The sequence below is a fragment of the Canis aureus genome, chromosome 19 (genome assembly GCF_053574225.1).
Source record: "Canis aureus isolate CA01 chromosome 19, VMU_Caureus_v.1.0, whole genome shotgun sequence".
NCBI classification, from domain to species: Eukaryota; Metazoa; Chordata; class Mammalia; order Carnivora; family Canidae; genus Canis; species Canis aureus.
In genome coordinates, this window is record NC_135629.1 from 47,886,519 (window position 1) to 47,896,446 (window position 9,928).

The 9,928-nt window shown below is 53.6% G+C and overlaps 2 protein-coding genes across 2 annotated transcripts in view; one reads left to right on the top strand and one right to left on the bottom strand.

Moving 5' to 3' along the window:
- The window catches only part of CYP4F22 (cytochrome P450 family 4 subfamily F member 22), a 68,591-nt gene that overhangs the window by 46,808 nt on the left and 11,855 nt on the right, over positions 1 to 9,928 (bottom strand). The window lies entirely within an intron of this gene.
- PGLYRP2 (peptidoglycan recognition protein 2) lies at positions 3,700 to 9,125 on the top strand. Its single transcript, XM_077857477.1, has 5 exons — positions 3,700 to 3,903; positions 5,023 to 6,150; positions 6,946 to 7,156; positions 7,693 to 7,990; positions 8,814 to 9,125. The coding sequence occupies exons 1-5, from the start codon at positions 3,813 to 3,815 to the stop codon at positions 8,901 to 8,903; spliced, it is 1,818 nt and encodes a 605-aa protein (XP_077713603.1). The 5' UTR covers positions 3,700 to 3,812; the 3' UTR covers positions 8,904 to 9,125.

Consider the following 9,928-nt stretch of genomic DNA (forward strand, 5'->3'; position numbering starts at 1 on the left):
GAGATTCAACTCTGCCATTGCAGCATGAGGACAGTCATAGACAATACGTAAGTGAATGGGGGAGGATGTGCTCTAGTAATTTACTTACATAAATTTCTTTGTTTATTTACACAAATTGTGGCACATCCCTACAATGGAATATTATTCAGCCAGAAAAAAAGAATGATCCATGATAAGAAGTACCAATTCATGCCACAACACAGATGAGCCTCATAAATGTTATCCTGAGTGAAAAAGCAGCCAGACACCAAAAGTCACATAGTATCTGAGTCCATGTATGTGAAACGTCCAGAACAGGCAAACACATAGAGATAGAGAGCAGGTCAGTGGTTCCCAGAAGCTGGGAGACAAGTGACTGCTAATGGGTACAGGGTTTTATTTCCGGGTGATGGAAATGTTCTGGAACCATCCAGAGGTGATGGTTGCACATTATGAATGTACTACATGCTATAGAATTATACACTTTGGGGTTTTTTAAGATTTTATTTATTTATTCATCAGAGACACAGAAAGAGAGGCAGAGACATAGGCAGAGGGAGAAGCAGGCTCCCCTCAGGGAGCCTGATGCGGGACTCGAGGATCCCAGGGCCCCAGGATCACGACCTGAGCCGAAGGCAGATGCTCAACCACTGAACCACCCAGGTGCCCCGAATTATACACTTTTAAATGGTTCAGTTTATATTGGGTGGATTTCACCTTGAAAAAACCCCAAAAGCAAAAAAAGACATTGTATACATAACAGGCTGTCATCTGCAGACTCCTGTTCTACATCTCTTAACAAAACCCAGAGCTGAAGAAAAAAAAAAAAAAAAAACGCAGGAATATAAAATCTTAGCTTAAAGCCCTGCATACTGCAGTTTTTATTATTAAAGATTATTATTGTCAGGGTCTTCGTGACTATTCTTCTGCTACCAAAGTGAACATGGTTAACTTTGAAGTTGGCCCCAAGCCCAGTCTTGCCCAACTTCCTCTTCCTCTGGCCATGATCCCACCTTCACTTCAGATCCAGGGCCCAGGGCTGGATCAAGGCTACCTCCATTAGAGCTGTCCCCAGGCCCCAGACAACGACTATTCTCCTGAGACTAGTGGTCTCTCTGCAGCCTGGAGGGGCTTTGACCTGACAGGTGGTCCTCAGGAGTTATAAGGGAAGTAGGGGCAGGGAGTGGTGATTCGTCATGGGAATCCCAGCCTTTCTTGTAACTCCCAGGCCCAGCCCAGCCCAGGCCCTTTGGAGTGTGGGTACCTGCATGTGTGTGTGTACATGTTCGTGTTTCAGAATCCAATCCCAAACTGACCCCAGATCCTCAATCAGGAATTTTTATGCACTCAGCAATACTTCCCTGCCACCCACCTGGGCCCTGGCCTGTGCCAGGTACTTCTGGGCACTGTAAGAGGAACATGCATGTCCTAGTTTGGGGGAGATGGAACCTGACAGAGAAACTCCTAGCTCTGTATGAATGGGCCCAAGTCAAAGGGAGGTACCTTGGGCTAGAGAGCCAGGATGGGAAAAGGGGGGAACCAGGGGTAATCAGGGAGGCTTCCTGGAGGAAGGGTCCTACCCGAGGACACAAATCCCAGACAGGCTCTAAGGGAAATGCTGGCCAGCCATAACATGCTTCTAGCTTGGACTCTACCTAGCCTCTGCCACCAATTCCAAGCTTCAAAAGGGAATCAAGGCCGGCTGGCTGGCTGGCTGGCTGGCTGGCCCAGGAATTCTTGGGTGTGAAGTCACTCCACAGCAAGTCTGCAAACAGGTTCCCAGTGTGAATTACTCTGACCTTGACCCAGACACAGAATAGTGGAGTACTCCCCAGGTTTCAGCTATGTGACCTTGAGCAAGTTACTTAACCCCTCTGAGCTTACCTTCCGGCTGGGTAAAATGAGCATAAATGGATGGTGACATAAAGCCAGAAGGGTCCCCTGAGGCTACAATTGGTGAGAGACACAGAGAGACAAACCCAGCATCCATATGCCAAGGCAAGATCATTGCTAGGTAGACACTAGGTGGGGATCTCCTTAGCCACCCCATTTTGGGAGCACTAGCGGTAAAGCAAAGGAGACAAAGACAGGATCACAATTCCTGATTTTAACTTTCACCTCTGACACTAGTATGCCTCAGCACAGGGCTGTTCTTGATCCTGTCTTTCTCTAAAAAGTTGGTATTTTGTTTAACATGGATTTTTTTTTTTTTTGCATCCACTTTGGTCTTTTAAAATATCACATTAAAATATGACTTGATGGGGGATCCCTGGGTGGCTCAGCGGTTTAGCACCTGCCTTTAGGACCTGCTCAGGGCATGGTCCTGGAGACCCAGGATTGAGTCCCAGGTCGGGTTCCCTGCATGGAGCCTGCTTCTCCCTCTGCCTGGGTCTCTGCCTCTCTCTCTCTCTCTCTGTGTGTGTGTGTGTGTGTGTGTCTGTGTCTCTCATGAATAAATAAAATCTTTTAAAAATATATGACTTAAAAAAAAAAAAAATATATATATATATATATATATATATATATATATATGACTTGATGACAGATGTTCAGCAACACCTTCAATTTTACACCCTAGGTGAATGCCTTCCTCTCCTCACTCAGCCCTCCCACCAGGTAGACATGCAGTCCAAATCCTCCATGTGGTTTTACCAGGCAGAGCCACCTTCTCTCCCTGCCCGCCCTTCCCCGCCCCTTTCTCCAAATCCTTGGAAACTGGGACGCAGAGATTTCCTTGGAATCCCCTGGGGAGTGGCCTCCATCCCCTCCCTCCCAGGGCACCTTACTCCCTGAGCCCCCACTGTGTGATGCTGGGTCCCCAGAGAGAGGATACTCTATATCTGCAGAAGCCCCCCCTTCCCCCTGGGGAATCCCAGGTCTGGCTCAGCCTGGGCATTCCCAGGCCCGCCCAGGGTCCGCCCCATGCTGAGTCCTCAGCCTGGTGGGCCTCCTGGAAACTCCCCAGGCTGGTTTCGGGGTGGGAGGCCCACAATGAAGCAATTCACACCGCAGCCCCAACCACTTGGAGCCCATCCCACCTGACACTGGGATAAAGGGGAGGCAGGTTCATCAGTACAGGACTCAGCCACCCACACTGCACCAGAAAAGAGGAGGACCCCTCACTGTCAACCCAGGTGAGCCCAGAAGCCAGCTTCTGGGACAAAGCCAGGGTCTTGAATGCTCCAGCCCCATCCCTGCTCCCCCGCTACCTTTGGATGCTTGGGCCCAGGACCTGGAACTGGGTAAGAGGTGATAGCTCCTGATACCAGGGGCTCAGAACAGGCTTCATCAAAAACAATCCCCAGCCCCTGCACCCACCCTTTGCCTGAGATTGAGGTGCTGGCAGCAAAGAAGGCAAGAGGCAGTCCCAACACAAGGTCTTTCCTTCTCTCTCCTCCACCAGCACAGCCGGTCTTACCAGTTGGGCAGGCAGGTGAGAGTCCCCTCTGGTGGCCAGCTGCAGCTCCAGAATAATAATTACAGGAAGTGAGTAGGGCTTGCTGGACTGGCCTCAGTCTACCTCTCTTGGGAATGGGCAGAGTTGTTGGAGTGTAAACTACTTGGGCTCCAGGCCCCTCCTGGGATGGGCCTGGCTTGCTGACCCTTGACCTCAGCCTGGGAGGGACAGGATAGGATGGGAGAGCCCCTGAAATCCAGATGACCTTGACCCATGGCACTCTGTTTCCATGCTTCCACTACCTCCCGCCCACAGCTCCGCAAGGGGCAGCCATGTCATTCACCCCTGGACTTTGACAGTAGCCAAAGGCACTGCTCAGTTCTCCATGCCTATCCTCTTCCAGTTCTGCCAAGGTCTCAGCTAAGGTCAACTGGAAATGCCCCTCAGAAGCTGGAACCCCCCAGTGGTGGCCCAGGGTGTCCTCTGGATCCTGCTCGGATTGCTGCTGCGGCTGGAGCCAGGGACAGGTGGGTCAGAAGGCAGAGATCTGGGGCCAGGACTCAGTGCTGCAAAAGTGGACTGCTGCCCCCTCTGTGTCCAGCCCTGTACAGGGTGACGCTGGATACCTCAGGAGGCCCCAGTCTCAAAGAACCTCCAGTCTCCAGATGCTCCCCGTGAGGTCAGGACAGAAGCTAGGGGAAGGGCTTGGGCCAGAAGAGCAAAAATCAGGAAAGTTTCCTGGAGGAGAGAACATAGATTTAGGACAGGAAGAAGGATAAAAACTCTACTTGATGGAGAAACAGGAAAGGGCATTTTAGGCAAAGAAAAGAACAAAGTTATAGAGGAATCATAGTGTAGACTGTCTGGAGAAGAACCTAGATTCTGGACAGTGTAAGGATTAAAACTTCCCGGGTTCAAATCCTGCCTCTGCCACTTCCTAGTTGTGTAACCCTATGCAGATGATTCAACCTCTCTGTGCTCACAGGGTCATTGTGAGGATTAATGGGGTTAAATTTTATAAGTCACCTAGAATGGTGCCTGACACATAGTAAATGTCTAATAATTATCAGCTATCATTCAACATCCCACTCAGCTCTGAGTCCAGCATTCCTAGGTTCTAGGTTCAGCCACTGACATTTCCCTCACTGGGCACAAGCCCACTCTCTCCCCTGGCCATCCCTAGAGACACCTTTCCCTCTAAAATCCCCCAAACTCCAATTCATCACGAAGAACTGTCCATTTCCCCCTCAAAACACCTGGGAACTCTGCCCATTTTTGTCTATCACACTGCTTCCACCCTGGCTTCAGCCACCTTCATTGCTTACACCCACACTGTGTCCCCTTCCCTACTCTAGCTTCCTCCAAGTCTGTGCTCCACAGGGTAGCCAAAGGGGCAATCTTAGAATATTAACCAGGCCATGTCTCTCTCCTGCTCATGAACCTGCCATGGCTCCCCAGTGCTCACTGATCGTCTAAGCTCCTTAACCTGTTATCTGTGCCTCAGTCTCCTCATCTACACAAGGACAGTGGTAGTGGTCATAGGGTTGTCTGATGAGAGTTGGGGGCACTGAGAAAATGTGGAAGCAGCAGGGAGAGGAACAAGGGGGTGCTGGGCCACTGGGCTAATGTTGTTCCTCCTCCTGCAGCAACCTTACCCCTGCTCATGGACTCTGTCATCCAGGCCCTGGCTGAGCTGGAGCAGAAGGTACCAGCCACCAAGGCGAGCCATGTGGCTTCTGCGTGGCTGCTGTTAGTCCAGGACTCTGGCCCCCGTGATCTCCTCCATCACTTCCTGCTGGAGCGGCAAAATCTCAAAGCCACCAATCTGGATCCCCACCAAGTGAGCCCAGAGCTTAGAGCCCTCACCAAGGACATGGCCCAACATGGTATTCGGGACAGGCAGGAATATGGAGTGGTGCTGGCACCCGATGGCTCAACAGTGGCTGTGGAGCCTCTTCTGGCAGGACTGGAGGCAGGGCTACAGGGTCGCAGGGTTGTAAACCTGCCCTTGGACAGCACAGCCACCCCTCTGGATGCTGGAACCACCTTTCCAGACACTGGAGTCATGGTTCCTGATGTAAGAGCCACATCCCTAGAACCCAGGGATGCCCCCCCAGATGTCACCTCTGCAGATGTTGGAGCCACATCTCCAAATATTAAAGCCACTGATCTCGATGTCAAACCCACCTCTACAGGTATTAGACCTGGCTCTCCAGATGTCCCAGTCACCTCTCCAGATGTCCACACTTCCTTGCCAGGTGCCAAAGCCAGGTCCCCAACCACTGTGGACAGCCTCCTGGTGGTCACCCTGGCCAGAGACCTGGGTCTGTCCTTCCTCCAGGGCCCTCAGACCTGGAGCCATGCGGGCCTGGGGACTGAGGGTTGCTGGGATCAGCTATCTGCCCCCCGGACCTTCACACTCTTACACTCTGGGACATCGCCAGTCACCATGGCCTTCCTCAATGGGGCGCTGGATGGAGTCCTCCTTGGAGATTATCTCAGCCGAACCCCTGAGCCTAGGCCACCTCTCAGCCACCTGCTGAGCGAATACTATGGAGCCGGGGTGGCTGGAGATCCAGGATTTCGCAGCAACTTCCGACGGCAGAACACAGCTGCTCTAACTTCAACCCCCACCTTGACCCAGCAGGTATGGGGGGCCCTCATCCTGCTACAGAGGCTGGAGCCAACACACCCTCAGCTGAGGGGCATGAGCCAAGAACAGCTGGCAGAGGTGGCCACCAATGCTACCAAGGAATTCACTGAGGCCTTCCTGGGTGAGAAGGGTCCCCACGCCCTATGACCCTCACCCCCCAACACAGATACAGACACTCATAGCTTCATTTGGTCAGGGGGATCCAGGACCGATTGCAGAGGGAGAAAGAGCAGTTCAGGCTGGAGAGCCAGGGCAGCTGCACAGGTAAGGAAAGGCTAGATTTGAGTCTTAAAGGATGAATAAAAGTTCATTCCCCCCCCCCCCACCGCCAAAAAAAAAGGCTGGGGGAGGTAGAGGGCATTTGAGGAGGTGGGCTCAGCACATACAAAGGCACAGAGGTTCAAGTGGAAGTTCAGCCAGTTACTCCTGTGCATCTTTAGGGAAGTTGCTTCACTTCTCCGAAACTCACCTTCTTTAGTGAAGCCTGGGAAGATCATTGGTTCCTCTTGGATGTGCTGGGTGGCTTAAAGACGAAGCAAGTAAAGCAAGTAGCACACAATCAGAGAATGATAAATGGGGGCTGAAATTCCTCTTTTCTCACTGTGGCTGTCCCTCCCCTAGAACTCAGAGCAGAGCCAGCTGCAGAGTGTTGAGTCCTGGATTGCAAAGGGCCTTAAAATAAGAGCTAAGATTCGTGGGGTTCATCCTCAAGGTGATGGGAAGCATAGCAGATATTGCAACGGAACTGAGATGCTGTTAAATTTAGTTTGGATCCCATTGGGGGGGGGGGGGTCTGGTGCGAGATGGACATGTCCTCAAGTCTGGAGGGATGGTCCATATGTGCGTTCTAATGGGGGTGTAGGCGGCGGGCAGAGAAACGCTGGCTGACCCCAGCCCTGGACTTCCTTCTCTGCAGGGTGCCCGGCCATCCACCCCCGTTGCCGCTGGGGCGCCGCGCCCTATCGGGGCAGCCCGAGGTCGCTGCAGCTGCCACTCGGGTTCCTGTACGTGCATCACACATACATTCCCGCGCCACCCTGCACGGATTTCGCGCACTGCGCCGCCGACATGCGCTCTATGCAGCACTTCCACCAGGATACCCGGGGTTGGGACGACATTGGCTACAGGTAAGCTGCGCGGGTGGGCTCTGGAACCTCTTAGGAGACAGACGGGGTGGGCGGGGCGGGGCCAGGGGCGGGGCTTGGACTGGAGCCAAGGGGGCGGGCCGGAGGAGGAGTTTGGGGAGAGCTGAGAAAGGTGAAAGGGGGCGTGGTCTTGACCCGGTCCTGGCTCTCGCGGTGGGATTCTTGGGTCTAGGGTAGGAGCTAGGAAAGGACGCAGGACCTGTGGTTAAGACCTGGGTCTGGGACGGAGCAGTGATGAAATATGACCTAAGGCTGAAAAGGTCTCTGAATTGGGCAGGAGCTGTACCTGAGACACCGAGGGCACAGGGTAGAAAGGGAGGTGGCCAATGCCGACGGACAGATCCAGAAAAATGGGATGGTTTCTGCAGTGGCACGTGGGGAGTGGGAGGAAGATGGACAGGGCAGAGCCACAGCGACCGAGCGGGACTTGGGTCAGGTGCAGAACTGGGGCGGGGGCCGGCGGAAAGGCGGGGCCGCCGTCGCGCCGCGTGGCGCCTGCTTCCCTCTTCCCCCTACAGTTTCGTGATAGGCTCAGACGGCTACGTGTACGAGGGCCGCGGCTGGCACTGGGTGGGCGCGCACACGCTCGGCCACAACTCTCGCGGCTTCGGCGTGGCCTTCGTGGGCAACTACACTGCGGAGCTGCCTACCGAGGCTGCGCTTCGCACCGTGCAGGACGTGCTCCCTGGCTGCGCAGTGCGGGCTGGCTTCCTGCGGCCCGACTACACGCTGCTTGGCCACCGCCAGCTCGTGCGCACTGACTGCCCCGGGGACGCGCTCTTCAACCTGCTGCGCACCTGGCCGCGCTTCGCAGCGGTGAGTACGAGACGCCGCACTACCTCAGCCTGTGGCCGGTCCCTCCGCACAAGCTCGGAGCGCAGCTCTGACCCCTGTCTGCCTGCAAAACCTCGGCAGGCCCCTGACTCCTTACTGTAACCCCTGTGCTCACACGCAGCCTCAGCCAGGTCCCCCTTGCAGTCCATCGATTCAGGCAACCTCGGCCCAGACTTCAGTCGTTCTACTTGCAACAGCCCCTGCCCACTGTCCTGCTCCTGTACAATCTCAGCTCAGCCCTGACCCAGCCAGCTTGTCCTTTATCCACTCCTAACACCCCTGCCCTCCCAACCAAGGCATGGACCCTGGCCCTACATAGCCCTACCTGCCTGCACAACCTCACCCAGAATACCCAACCTTGGCCTCACCCTCATCCCCTACCCAAAGGGCCCCCTGTCCACACAATGCTAACTTAGCCTGTGACCCTCTACAGAAAACCCTTTTGCCTGTGCAAACTCTGCCCAGCATCTAGTGCTGTCCTGCAGTGCTTTGCCCAATCTCAGCCCTGAAGATGCTTGCTCAGCCCCAGCCTCCCTGACCCCCGATGACAGCTCTTATGATGGAGCAGTCTACCTCCAGCCAGCACACCTAGCCCCTGACCTCGATTACCAAAAATTCTCTATATTCACACCTGCACATTCTCATGTTATCTGCACACTGCCACCTTATTTCATTAAGCTGGCCTGCAGCCAGCATTGCACCCACCCCCTAACTTTGGGGTCCCGTCCTCTTCCCTACCCAGGGTCCCACCATGACAGGGGCAGGCCCCTACTCCACAAGCCTCACACTCCCCTGTCTTTTCTAGAATGTGAATCCAAGAACAGCCAGGAGAGCCTCCTGGAGATCCAAAAGGAAGCCACCTCCAATGATCCTGCCAGCCACAGACCCCCAATAAAGAGACAGTGGAGGGGCACCCCGGTGGCTCAGTCGGTGAAGCATCTGCCTTCAGCTCAGGTCATGATCCTAGGGTCCTGGGATCGTGTCCTGCATCATCCTGCATCAGGTTCCCTGTTCCGCAGGAAGTCCTGCTTCTCCCTCTCCCTCTCCCTCTGCCTGCCGCTCCCCCCTGCTTGTGCATGTTGCCAAATAAATGAATAAAATATTTTTAAAAGAGAAAGTGGAAAGAAAGCCTGTATCTATGCATCATTTATGTTTGCACACATTGTCTTACTTTGTGTTTGCCAAGAAGTGGACCTGACACAAGAATTTGAGTACAAGTAGTTTGGGAGGGGAAGGTGATCCTAGGACTTATCAGTTGGGGAGTGAGGAAGAGAGGTAGAGAAAGGAAGGCAGTCCTCTCAAGCAAGTTGGCACTGAAAGGACATGGAGCTCAATCCCACTGGAGACTTTGGGGGACAGTGTAAGACACACTCCTCAGAGTCATCCCACCCAAGAGAGGGGTGGAGTATTGATCCAAGGAAGCTGGGGTATTGATCCTCCAACCTTCAAAGTCATTGGTTAAGGGCTGATCTCAGGGAAGTATTAATTCTCTGACACTTTGGGGCTGCTTGTTGCATGGAGAGAGTGGACTCCATCATCAGAGAAAGACCTCCAGTAAAAATGCAGGGAGTTGGAAGTGAATCAGTAGTCAGTGAAGTGGGAAAGGCCCAGGGATACATCGGAACATAAGAAAACTCTAGGTGTTTGTGCAGTGAATGGATTGAGTGCAGTATGAATGAGGTGGGCATACCTAAGGTGTGTGCATCTGTGTGAACATGTCCAGCTCCAGGAAAGGGGCTTCTGGCCCTCACGGAATATTCTACTCCTTGGGACAGGTTCTAGAATTTGTAAGACACGGGGCAAAATGAAAATGCAGGGCTCCTTGTTCAAAACGCCAGAACTTTAAGACAGCAACAGCAAAGCATTAAATCAAACGCAGTGTGGTGCCCTTGTAAGCATGGGGGCCCTGGGTGACTGCTA